We start from the raw sequence: 13,300 nt of genomic DNA on the forward strand, positions 1-13,300 counted from the left end.
AATCTAAACAGCAAAGTAGATAATACACATGGTGTTACCGCAAACCAAGTATACATTGATACCTCACCATGCAATGCCTCAAAACATACATTTTTCATTTTTCTCTAACATAGGGCTAGATAGCTCAGTTGGTAGAGTGCCAGCATGTTAATCCGGAGGACATTGGTTCGAGTCCCACTCTAGTCAATTTGTCTCTGTTCAAAACACCAAATCGTTCACCAGTTTCCTTTGTGGCTTATAAAATTTTGTATTTTTGAATAAATATACAGAAAAAGAATCCAAGATGTGTCTACGCGAAAGCAAACTGGAGAAACTGATACTTCCAGACGGTTGTGTGTCTACGGATCTTGTGGAGTTTACATACTGTAATGGTGGGTGTCCGTCCAGATCTTACATTGATATGATCGCCGGCCAATCCCAGCTCCGAAGCGAGTGTAGATGCTGTAAGCCAGCCTCAATGGTAGATCGCTCGGTGACCCTCGACTGCAATAATAATGTCCGTAAGACCTACCACTACAAAATCATCAACGAATGCTCGTGCGAGATTTGCAAATTTGACGAGCCGTACGGCGGACGATAGACGAACACCAAATCACGACAAGCATACTGTGCTCTGCAGTTACTTTAATGTAAATTAGAAATGCTAGACAATTTATTTAGAATGTTATATTAAATTTGCTTGCCTCCAGTCCCAGTTAAGAAATTTACAAAGAAAAATTATTTGTAGAATGATCAGCAAAAATTATGAAATTATTTTAGCCGCTTTAGTATTGATATCGGTGAATGGGACCGTTTCTACTAATATTTAAAATTACAACAAGTATATACACAGCTGCCAAGCACAGATATGTTTACCTTACTTTGTCATTCCAACCACTTATGAATTTTAAATGATATATATATTTTAAAGTTTAAATTATGATAATCTATACTGTATGAGGTAGTAGTAAGTAATGAGTGATACTTTAAATGTTTGTTTCTGTGGTAGGTTATTTATAACATCAAAGGAAAAAAAACCAGACATTGTTAAGGATTTGTTGCCATCTGCCATAATAAACGAGTAGGCCTAATTAATTTGAGTGGAGAATATACTGATAATTATAAATGATATAAGAGCCCAATCAAATACAGTTAAAGGTAACCAGCAATCTTGAATTATAAATTCATTGTTGGTAAATGTTAGGCTGAGAAAAACTTCAAACACCATTAAAATTAAGGAAATGTGAAATATTAGAAAATATAAATACACAAGTTTATTTATTTATGTCAATTGACTTAAAGTGCAATATTTCATCAGGGGGATGATGTTCAGTATAAAACAGAGTGCAAAATCACATAAGTTGAAGATACATATTATATCAAAACATTAACTCACAAGTTTGAATAACTAAGTATTTCTCAGTTCGTCCAAACAATCATTATTTTTTAACAAAGTACTCTTTCAATCCCAAGAAAATATCAAAATTATTCGAATGAATTTGAATTACTTTAACAAACCTTAATTTAACTCAGTTGGTCGCCATCAAGAGCATTGCGCCTTTTGCTTATTTAGGCCCATATTTTTTTTCTCAAATCGAAACAAAGTGAATGGTGATTCCATACACAATTAATTATATAAATTTAGGCACAAAATACCGGGGCCATCAACTCAATATAGCCAATTCTACACACAACAGGCTTGTTTGGCATTGAGGTTATTTTTTCTTAATTCTTTTAGTTAATGCATTTTTTTTTGAAGGACAAATCAATAAACTGTACTGCCCAACTGTACGTGTATTGCCTTTATGACAATTTAGAATATTGAAAGTACCCTTGTAGATTGGTAGTTAAACATTACATTGCTGATGGCGGGGGGGGGGGAATGGTTAATGGAGGGTGACAAGATTAACTGCTTAGAATTTTGTGTAGACTAGCAGAGACAATGATGTCAAATCCCATGGTGTCTTACAACAAATTTAAAATAAATATTTCAATTTTATGGTATTTATCTGTAACCCCAGTTCTAAGGTTATTGGAGGAAATTTATTTAAGTTGAAACACATAGCACCCATACATAAGGACAAAATCGAGATAAATAAAAAAAAATATTGTTCATTTTTGAAGTAAAATTATTCACTCATATAGGCCCTATACTGAAACAAAAATTCATTGTATTTGAGATGATGTTAAAAGAATAGTTACTTTAGAGAGGTTCATGTAGATTGTAAGTTATAATTACAAAATGTAACCCCCATAATTGCTAAACTCTTCCGGGCAAGCAAATAAATGTATTTCCTGCTTAAATTAACCCCTTGCCTCTACGTAGTATCCATGATTAACAATAGTTCACCTACCCATCAAATGTGAAGTGTTTATATTGTACGTTAATTGGTAAACAATCAACGATGCGGAGGGAGGGCAGATGACTATCTAGGGAGCTGCACAGGTTCCTTCCCAGATAGCAGATGAACGAAGACATGTTTTATTACAGGATTTTGGTACCTTTTGTAACACAAAACACAACGTCCACAGATTTAAATTAAACTTACACCGTTTGAAGATAATGATAGTAGAAAGCGTACCTTAAAATATAAGTTGCTGAGGTGCTGAAGTTTTTTTTGTAAATGATTAAAACACTGTCATGAAGTTTTTACATGCTAAAATAATTTTCGTCTTATGATCACTGAGACGAAAATTATGTTCATGACATTGTTTTACTCATTTCTCAAAAACTACAGCACCTCAGCAAGTAATATTTTCAGGGAAGCTTTCTACTACCATTATCGTTAAACTGTGTAAATCTGTAGACATTGTGTTTTTTGTGTCCATCAAAAAGTACATAGAACATTGTGTTTTTTTGTCCTACAAAAAGTACATAGACCCTTAAAAGTACATAGACCCGTTTGACCTTAAAGGCACTGGACACTGAGAAAACATGTGTTCTTTGTTTGTTAAGCAGTTTCAAACGGCTAATTGCAGCGTGTTGACATTGACTCTTTGTAAGCAGAACCTCATTATAGCGGTTCTCTTATAACGAGAGTTGCCAAACAGTCATAAAAGTAAATCCCATTATACCATTGTAAGCAATGACAATATAACGGTATAATACCGTTATTACCAACGGTATAATACCGTTATGAGCAATAAAGTGAGCAATAACGTTCTAACAACATAGTACCGTTACAACGGCATAATACCGTTATAATTGCGCACTACCGTTATAAGCAAAATAAACACGGAGTTCTGGTGCAATATTATACCACAGAGCAAGCTCCAGATAACGAAACCATAACTAATTTAACTTATTTGTTTAAGACGACTTACCTCATTTATCAAAATAACAAACCTGTGAAAAAAACGCCCTTGTTTGTTTTAGGGAGAAATTAATCTTCAACAGCTCTCCATTACTTGTTACGAAGCAAGGTTTTATGCTAATAATATTATTCTGAGTAAGTACCAATAGTGTCCACTGCCTTTAACAAATTAAATCACCGCAGCAGGTTGACATTTCAGTTCCAAGAAGTCATCTAAATTATCACGTTGTGTGTCGACTTCTTCGTTTCCGTAAATCGATTTGGCCAAATAAATCATCACAGGATCTTGATAAATTGGTGCTGTTTGGGTTCCCAACAGGTTAACCCTAGTGGTTTCGCAACTAATTACACGTAGGCCTATACACCATCCACTTAATCACATTAAAGGAACACGTTGCCTTCGGATCGGACGAGTTGGTCTATAAAAGCGTTTGTAACCGTTTTTTTTTTTATAAAATGCATAATGGTTGGAAAAAATGCTTTAAAAGTAGAATACAATGATCCACACAAGTTTGCCTCGAAATTGCGTGGTTTTCCTATTATTGTGCGAACTAACACGGTCGGCCATTTATGGGAGTATACAAATTGACTCCCATTAATGGCCGACCGTGTTAGTCGACGAGGTAAAAGGAAAACCGTGCAATTTCGAGGCATGTTTGTGTGGAGCATTGTATTCTACTTTTACAACATCTTTCTACCCATATGCATTTTATAACAAACGGTTACAAACGCTTTTCAAAGACCAACTCGACCGATCCAAGGCAACGTGTTCCTTTAATAATTACCAGGAAGGCTTGATCTAGGCCTGTACGTGTTTGTGAGTAAGTAAATTGCTAAACCTTGTGATTTTATCATAAACGATGGCCTAAAATACATTCATACTTGCACCGAATGGATCACTATAGAAATATTATTGTTGTTTAAAAGGCACTGGACACCTGTGTAAATTGTCAAAGACCATATTCTCACTTGGCGTATCCCAACATGCATAAAACAACAAACCTGTGAACATTTTGGACTCAATTGGTCATCGGGAAGTTGCAAGAGAATAGTTGGAAAAACAATTGTTGCACAAACTTTCAGATGCCTAAATAGATCAGAAGGCTTCCGCCTGAAGTCTTGAGTGAGAAATTACCTCTTTCTCAAAAACTACGTTTTTTATACTTTAGAGAGGAAGCCGTTTCTCACAATATTTGTATACTATCATCACTCTCTACCCCTTCCTCGTTACCGATACGGTTTTTATGCCAACAATTTTTTTTTAGTAATTACAAAATAATAGTTTCCAGTGCCTTTAAGTTCTAAAGACGTGAATTATGAAGCATTGTTTGTCACCTGTGTCCCGAACAAGGTTTGCTTTCAAGGTTGAAAGCATCGACCACATCTTAAAATAAACTTGTGTGCTGTTTCTCGAAATGCACGATTGAGGAGGGCATAGATGATGACATTCAGCCAGCTATTGCTCAGAGCCAGCCACACTACAGTAAACTGAATCCACTCTGAAGCCTCAGGACCACCAAAAGTGCTTACGAGTATCATAACATAGTAAGCAATCCATGTTACAGCGAATCCTAATGTAACGAAGGCGACAACATAAGCAGCCTTCCTGTTCCCGTTTGTCAGTTGACGCTGTACAATGCGTCTTGAAACAGTTGATGAGACGCTGTTTTCCACGATCTCTGATAAAGGTATAGAAGCTTGGATTCTCTTAGCATGCATCGAACTGAGCTGACAAAGTTTCATATTCATGCCAAAGATAATCACCAAAGGTAAGACGTAATACACGATAAAGATCAGAACACTATCAGTAACTGATCGAGGTAGTTTCGGCACGCACAGAAACACACATTCGTTGAATTCAACAGTGTTAATCAAAGAGGTAGTAACGCCTAATGTTACGATGAAAACCCATAACATTAACGTGATAAGCTTGACTCTGTGTTGAGGTAAAATTGTTGGGTATCGTAATGGTTTTGTAACGGCTACGAAACGATCTACGCTTAACATCATAAGGTCGACTACAGACCGACTTGTGCATGTATAAAACCAAGCAAAAGCAACGTGGCATAGCCATGAGGGGATCGTATAGGATTCCACGAATACAGAGATGAACAGAGACAATACTGCAAGAAATCCAACCCCAATGTCAGATAGAGCCAATGATGTCATAAGTATCCGGGTGTTGTCCGAAAAGCTTGTAACTCTCTGCGTTACCACGATTTGTAAACAGTTGAAGAAGATCGTCACAATGCAGTATATTGCTACCACAGTACCACGGACTATGTAAGCTAGTGTAGTGTGAGATGCAATACAGGCCTGCACATGTGGCGTTTGCAGCGACATGTTGTCTTACCTTTTAAATTCGAAGATTTGTGTTTAGCAGCAAGGAGGTTATATCTATCCTCCTGTACAACATCCCTTCAGCATGAGTTAATAGTCGTATTGGGTGCAAGTGCTTGGTCACGGGAACAACTATCAAACCGAAATGTGCAATTTGAAATCAAAGTGCAAGTAGAAAGATGTCCGGGAGACGTTTGGTTGGTGAGTGGGTTCAAGCGGCTGATCTCCAGTGATCACTGCGTAAATTTTCTTATTTATAGGAAACAGCACTAAGAACGAATACTTAGTGTAGAGGCATACACAGCAACATAATAAATGTTCTAATTAAATGAAGTTGCTGGCAATCGAGTCAGTATATCTATCAGCCAACGGTCACTGGCACGGCCACGTTCCGTGTTTCAGTGTCTCGAAGGACTATCCCGTCCATGGAGTCCGAGTAAATAAAAGGTGGATACCAACTGCATTGTTCAACGTTGTCATGTCCAGTGAGGTATTGAAAATTTTTGAGTCTTTTTAATTTTGTAAGTTATTACCCGAAACGATACTGTATGACGGCATCAGCGAGAAATAAAAGAGCGCCTTTTCAAAGGCATGTGTCAGCAGAGAACTCAACTCCATTCCACATCACCTTGTGCTTATAGTCAACGGCAGTTGACGTGCGTGAGCCGACTGATTTTAGATTGACCGAAAAGTGCGTTGTTCACGCCCTCACGGTGCTAAATTTGTATGCAACTCATGTCGACAAAACTTCAGAACGCAGAGTTTCTCACACAATAAGGTTAACGAATTACACTCAGAAAAAGAATGGTAAGAAAAAGTTATGTTAAATGTGTTAAGTGAAAAAATACTTAACATAAGTAAAAATTAATGAAAAATTTAAACAAAATGTTTGTGTAAATAAAAAACTACTCAAATAGTTAGTAAAACTAATAGTTTACATAACTTAGCAACTTTAAACACATATTATGCAAATTTTACTGAACTGGTTGTAAAAGTTTACATGGTGTTTAGTAAACCACGATATTTTACTCAAGTATTGTGCAAAATACGCAGCGTGTGACTTGTCTGCTGGGGTCGCGCTCTGCAGTACCACAGTGTAACCACACACAACGTAACGAAATGGATCTCATGAAAAAAAAACCTTCTTGAGTGGAACTTCCCTCATTTAGTTGAGACGTTTGAAGGTAAGCACTATAACATATTTCTGTATTGATGTTATTATCTGTAGTGATAGACTATACACGACTCGTTAGCACGAGTTAGCACAGATAAAGGGACAGTTGAACGTCATATTTTGACTGACAACACTTTTGAACAGTGACTTGAATATCACAAATACATACGTAGGTCTGATCAATGGTCCCCGTATTGTGCACATAGTACACGTACAGCATGCATCGTTGAAGACCATTGTACACATGTACATCGCCACTGTGTTAAAGCACCACCACTGCATACAGCCACGGTGCATCAGGCCAATGATTGGGCTAACTTTAATCTCTCATTTGTTCAGAAGAACAATCAAATAACTTTTCAACATTTTGTCTTTACAAGATACTGACAAATGATACAACTGACTTAAAATGCAAATTCTGGGAGAGGGGAATCGCACAAACACATCTACCCTTTGTTTATTTTAACCTGTTAAAGGAATTATTCAAGAAATCTCACCCCCCCCCCCCCACACAAAAAAAAAAGGACGAAAGAAAAAGAACAAAAAGAAAAATCAGATAAAGATCAAGAAAAATCAAAGTTTTCAGGTAGCCTACTGTTATGTGGGATTGCATATATAGCACCAAAATTATCTCTCCTCCTGGGATCCTATCACCTTATTCCAGAACTGCAAGTCTCCATCATTGAACCTTTTGTTGATTTGTTTATTTTTTAAGCCCCTATGTATTTGTTTATTTATTTTATTTTATTTCAATTTGTATTTGTACTTTTTTAAATTTATGTGCATGTACATCATGTACAAATTGTATTGCACATACATTGCAGTACTGGAACGTTGTCTCTATTGATCTATAAGTGTTGTAATATGATAATTAAACCACTATTGATATAAAATAATGGTTTAATCTGACATTGTGTGTACCCCATCCTTAAGACAATCAGATTAAATCATTATTTTACAGCAAAATTGGTTTAATTGTAATATTACAATACTTTAAGTTCATTACAGACAATATACACGTGTCATACAATTTGTACTGCACCCCCATTGAAATTTAACCTATTGTGTTTAATATTATTCCCCTTTATGCAGGAAAACACAAGTTTGGACCAGTATTTGAAAGACATCAACAGGGACACCAGATCGCAACCATGCTGATATTAGGTGGGTCTGCACTGGCTCCACAGCAAGTGTTCGTAATTTTTGAGCAAATGCATTTGAACAGTCATCCCTTGTGAAAGCACTGGATGTGTGTTTCAAAACACATTTTGTCTTCGACTTGAGCTACCAGGAGGAGTGTTCTGGCGTTTGGGAGTTCATTGAATTGGTTGTGTTTGAACTCAAAGGCGGTGTGAAGAGCAGCACTATTCGAGAGTTCAGGGCTTACTGTTCATCTCATGATGCATCTGATTAATGTTGACCATTCCATAAGCATTGTAGTTAAAGAAGTTCTTGCACAAAATGTTTGCAAATACGTATCAAAATCATAAGAGATGTGATAGTTGTGATAGTTTGGATTTATGGAACAACCTTACAGTTTAAATAGGAACTCAAAGGTCAAATTCAAATTTGTATTCAACACCCTTCCAGTTTTGTCAAATTTGTCAAAATGTCAAATTCAACGCCGTTTTGATTGCTTAGCGACAATGAGGATAAACCAATAATTCCCCATACAAATTGTTCAAACCCAAAATTGAATTTTTACCTTGGAGTTCTTCTTTAAGCTGTGTTAGCCTGGAAGTATTTATTCTGACCTTGCCAATTAATGTAATTTGACCATTCCAGAAGCATTGTAGTTAACCCTCTAGTCCCTGCACCGCCCGAGTTTCTGAAAACCAATTTTTCAAGATTCTTGCAGTAAATAACTGGAATCGTAGTTCAATTTTTAAAAGATAGCTTAATATTTATGCACAATTTTTTACCCTTTCGGTAATGTTTGTATAAAAGTACAAGCTCCCATTGGGAACAATAATCGGCTCTCGAATATTTTTTTGGAAGGATAAAATGGACACAATAGCTTTTCAAGGCTTTAATCTGACTCAATGCTCAAACTAATTAAATGCGAAGGCGTTAGTTTTCGACAATATCAATATTAATGATGAATAAATACAGTTTCCTTTGTGTTTACTAATTGGTATGAGCTAAATTATTTCATCGTCATTAGCTTCGATGAAATAATTTAGCTCATACTAATTAGTAAGCACAAAGGAAACTGTATTTATTCATCATTAATGATTGATGATATTGTCGAAAACTAACGCCTTCGCATTTAATTAGTATGAGCATTGAGCCAGATAAAAGCCTTGAAAAGCTATTGTGTCCATTTTATCCTTACAAAAAATATTCGAGAGCTGATTATTGTTCCCAATGGGAGCTTGTACTTTTATACAAACATTACCAAAAGGGTAAAAAATTGTGCATAAATATTAAGCTATCTGTTAAAAATTGAACTACGATTCCAGTTGTTTACTGCAAGAATCTTGAAAAATTGGTTTTCAGAAACTCGGGTGGTGCAGTGAAAGTTCTTGCACAAAATGTTTGCAAATACGTATCAAAATCATAAGAGATGTGATAGTTGTGATAGTTTGGATTTATGGAACAACCTTACAGTTTAAATAGGAACTCAAAGGTCAAATTCAAATTTGTATTCAATACCCTTCCAGTTTTGTCAAATTTGTCAAAATGTCAAATTCAACACCGTTTTGATTGCTTAGCGACAATTAGGATAAACCAATAATTCCCCATACAAATTGTTCAAACCCAAAATTGAATTTGACCTTGGAGTTCTTCTTTAAGCTGTGTTAGCCTGGAAGTATTTATTCTGACCTTGCCAATTAATGTAATTTGACCATTCCAGAAGCATTGTAGTTAAAGAAGTTCTTGCACAAATTGTTTGCAATAAAGTATCAAAATCATAAGAGATGTGATAGTTGTGATAGTTTTGATTTATGGAACAACCTTACAGTTTAAACTGTGTTAGCCTGGAAGTATTTATTCTGACCTTGCCAATTAGGTAGATTTTTTGTAATTTTTTAAATTCACTGAAATTGTTGACTGATTATGAAACATACAGAAAACCCCATTTTGCACATGTGATGTTTTGGATTGTTAATATTATTACCATTAAATTTTTATTAAAAAGTTGTTATCTTGAAATTCATGTTGTAGTCGCCAAGTCTCAGTATTTATGATGTGTCCATTTATTACAGCCCTAAACTCCATGAAATAACACTTTGCTAGTATTCAACACAAGCATTGTGTATATTATTACCAGTTTTAAAGGCACACAGTTTACATTAAAAATCGGTAAAATCTATACTTCAAAATTGAGTAATTATTTTACATGAGTGGATTTATACCCAGCAATTCAGTAAAAAAAAATACCCAATATTGATGTAAAGTTTTACACAACTATTTACATTGTAAAGCGGTAAAGTCTTACGTCACAATTAAGTAATATTTTACATGAGTGGGTTTACCCAACAATTCAGTAAAGAAAACTACCCAATATTTATGTAAACTTTTACACAGCTATTAAGCAAGATATTACCCAACGCCTGTTGGGTAAAGTTTTACCTAATAGTTATGGTGTTCGCCCACTACATCTAAAACAGGTAATATTTTACACAAGTTGTGTAATCTTTCCTCTGTGTGTAGATCACATTTTTAACACACCAGCAACAATGGTATGTGATTCAAAATGGCTTCCTGTCGCTGAGTGACAATCCACAAAAAAACCTGTTACTGTAGGCCTGTAGAGTAATATCAACAAAGAACAGCATGACTCTAAAACTAAGATGGTAATGTAATTTATCCCAAAATACTAGAGCACTAATCCGGGGTTCAAATTTTAAACGCTTGTATTTTGAAGGAACACATTGCTTTGGATAGGTCGAGTTGGTCTTTGAAAATCGTTCTGTAACCGTTTGTTATAAAATGCATATGGGTGTAGAAAGATGTTGTAAAAGTAGAATACAATGATCCACACAAATATGCCTCGAAATTGAGCGGTTTTCTTTTTACCTCGTCGACTAACACGGTCGGCCATCATGGGAGGGAGTCAAATTTTTGACTCCCATAAAAAAAGGGCCGATCGTGTTAGTTCGCGACGTAAATGGAAAACCGTGCAATTTTGAGTGATACTTGTGTGGATCATAAAATTCTACGTAACATCTTTCTAACCATTATGCATTTCATAACAAACGGTTACTAACGCTTGTTATAGACCAACTCGTTCGATCCAAGGCAACGTGTTCCTTTAATCAATGTTCGTGCTAAAACAAACTATGGTTCATTTACAGCACCACGTCGACCAACATTACGTGCTGTATTGCTCGCCAACAGCTCGACTGTGTGTATCTGCCTCGAGCAATTATAGAAGTAGGGCCTAATTCACCATAAATCACAAGCTGTCTAGTAACGTCAAATATCTTCCTGGCTGTGGCACTTAATCATCAGAATAAGAGATAACACGTATGCCCAAGACCTTCTAAAAGGGCAAACTTGTTCTTGGAAAGTTGGGCGGGAAACTCATTTACAGTCCCATTGGTTGGAAATGGCAAAAATTTAAGACAGTGGACACTATTGGTAATTGTCAAAGACTGGTCTTCACAGTTAGTGTATCTCAACATATGCATAAAATAACAAACCTGTGAAAATTTGAGCTCAGTCGGTCGTCGAATTTGCGAGATAACAATGAAAGAAAAAAACACACTTGTCACACGAAGTTGTGTGCTTTCTGATGCTTGATTTCGAGACCTAAAATTTTAACTTGAGGTCTCGAAATCAAATTCGTGGGAAATTACTTCTTTCTCGAAAACTACGTCACTTCAGAGTGAGCTGTTTCTCACAATGTTTTATACCATCAACCTCTTCCCATTACTTGTAATCAAGAAAGGTTTTATGGTGATAATTATTTTGAGTGATTACCAATAGTGTCCACTGCCTTTTAACATCCGGTATGGTTTAATAACCATAGCCACTGGACCGCCCAGCCGCCTATCGAAATACTGTAGTGGTAGGAGGAAACTTTGCTAGCTTGTGTTTGTAGAAAAAAAAGAACATCAAAAGAATCCTTGATAGTCATTATTAAGCTAATGAAGCTAATGATGGTGAAATAATTTAGCTCTTACCCCAACAAAACGCTCATTAATAAACACAAAGGAAACTGTATTTATTCATCATTCATGATAATATTGTCGAAAACTCACGCCTTCGCATTTAATCATATAATCATTGAGTCAGATAAAAGCCTTGAAAAGCTATTGTGTCCATTTTATCCTTACAAACAAATATTCGCCATAAAAATTACAGTAGCCGTTTAACGAGAGACATGTATTGTTCTTATGCGAACTTGTACTTTTATACAAATATCAAGGTTCAAATTGTGCATAAAAATTAAGCTGTGGCTATCTTTTAAAATTTGAACTACGATTCCAGTAATTAACTGCAAGAATCTTGAAGTATTAGTTTTCAGCAAACTCGGGTGGTGCAGGGACTAGAGGGTTAAAATAAAATCTCACTGTTTTCTATAAGTGTCACATGCACTCCGGAAAAGTCAAAGTCTGTAATCCTGGAGTGGAGATTAGGGAACAAGACGAAAATGTCAAGTTCTATACGAGAAAGAAAGCCCGCACAATGGGGAAAACCCACCAGTTAAAGGCAGAGGACACTACTGGTAACTGTCAAAGACTGGCCTTCACAGTTGGTGTATCTCAACATTTATGCATAAAATAACAAACCTGTGAAAAATTGAGCTCAATCGGTCATCAAAGTTGCGAGATAATAATGAAAGAAGAAAACACCCCAGCACACGAAGTTGTGTGCGTTAAGATGGTTGATTTCGATACCTCGAATTCTAAATCTGAGGTCTCAAAATCAAATTCGTGGAAAATTACTTCTTTCTCGAAAACTATGGCACTTCAGAGGGAGCCGTTTCTCACAATGTGTTTTACACCATCAACCTCTCCCCATTACTCGTTACAAATAAGGTTTTATGCTAATAATTATTTTGAGTAATTACCAATAGTGTCCACTACCTTTAAGGACTGAAAACCCAATCCACATGAATGCAATGCTCCGCCTGGTCTGAGTGGGATTCAAGCCGAGTACAGTAACTCAGCTGAGTCTAAAAAACGAGTACATGTAGCTTTAAATTGGAAATCAGGTGTTAAAAACGAATGCAGATTGCAGAGGCCGTTGTCAGATGCCATTGTGTCCGCCATGCAATACTGTCGGCTCCGGACACTTTTGCATATGCAATCGTGTCCGGGGCTATGCAAAAACCGTCCTGTGAACATGTACACGACTGGACAGTGCGCGACTGTACATGTATGTGCGCGCGTAAGCGAGCATCCATGCACTAAATGCAGCATGAATTATTCACGTTTTTTTTATGATGCAGCAAATACCAACGGCCGAACAATTCTATGTCATCATGACATGCGTGTAAAAAATGGCGAACGTGTTCCGTCGACCAAGGGCGTTTAATTTA

The 13,300-nt window shown here is 36.2% G+C and overlaps 1 protein-coding gene across 1 annotated transcript in view; it reads left to right on the top strand.

The window, feature by feature from the left end:
* Nucleotides 1–2,287, top strand: part of LOC117300268 (mucin-2-like) — a 43,909-nt gene extending 41,622 nt beyond the window's left edge. The window contains exon 61 of the mRNA XM_033784001.1: nucleotides 270–2,287. Coding sequence (XP_033639892.1) covers nucleotides 270–580 — 311 coding nt within the window. The 3' untranslated portion in view covers nucleotides 581–2,287. The remainder of the gene's footprint in view (nucleotides 1–269) is intronic.
* Nucleotides 2,288–13,300: the final 11,013 nt, after the last annotated feature.

This window comes from Asterias rubens, chromosome 15, assembly GCF_902459465.1.
Source record: "Asterias rubens chromosome 15, eAstRub1.3, whole genome shotgun sequence".
Classification (NCBI taxonomy): domain Eukaryota; kingdom Metazoa; phylum Echinodermata; class Asteroidea; order Forcipulatida; family Asteriidae; genus Asterias; species Asterias rubens.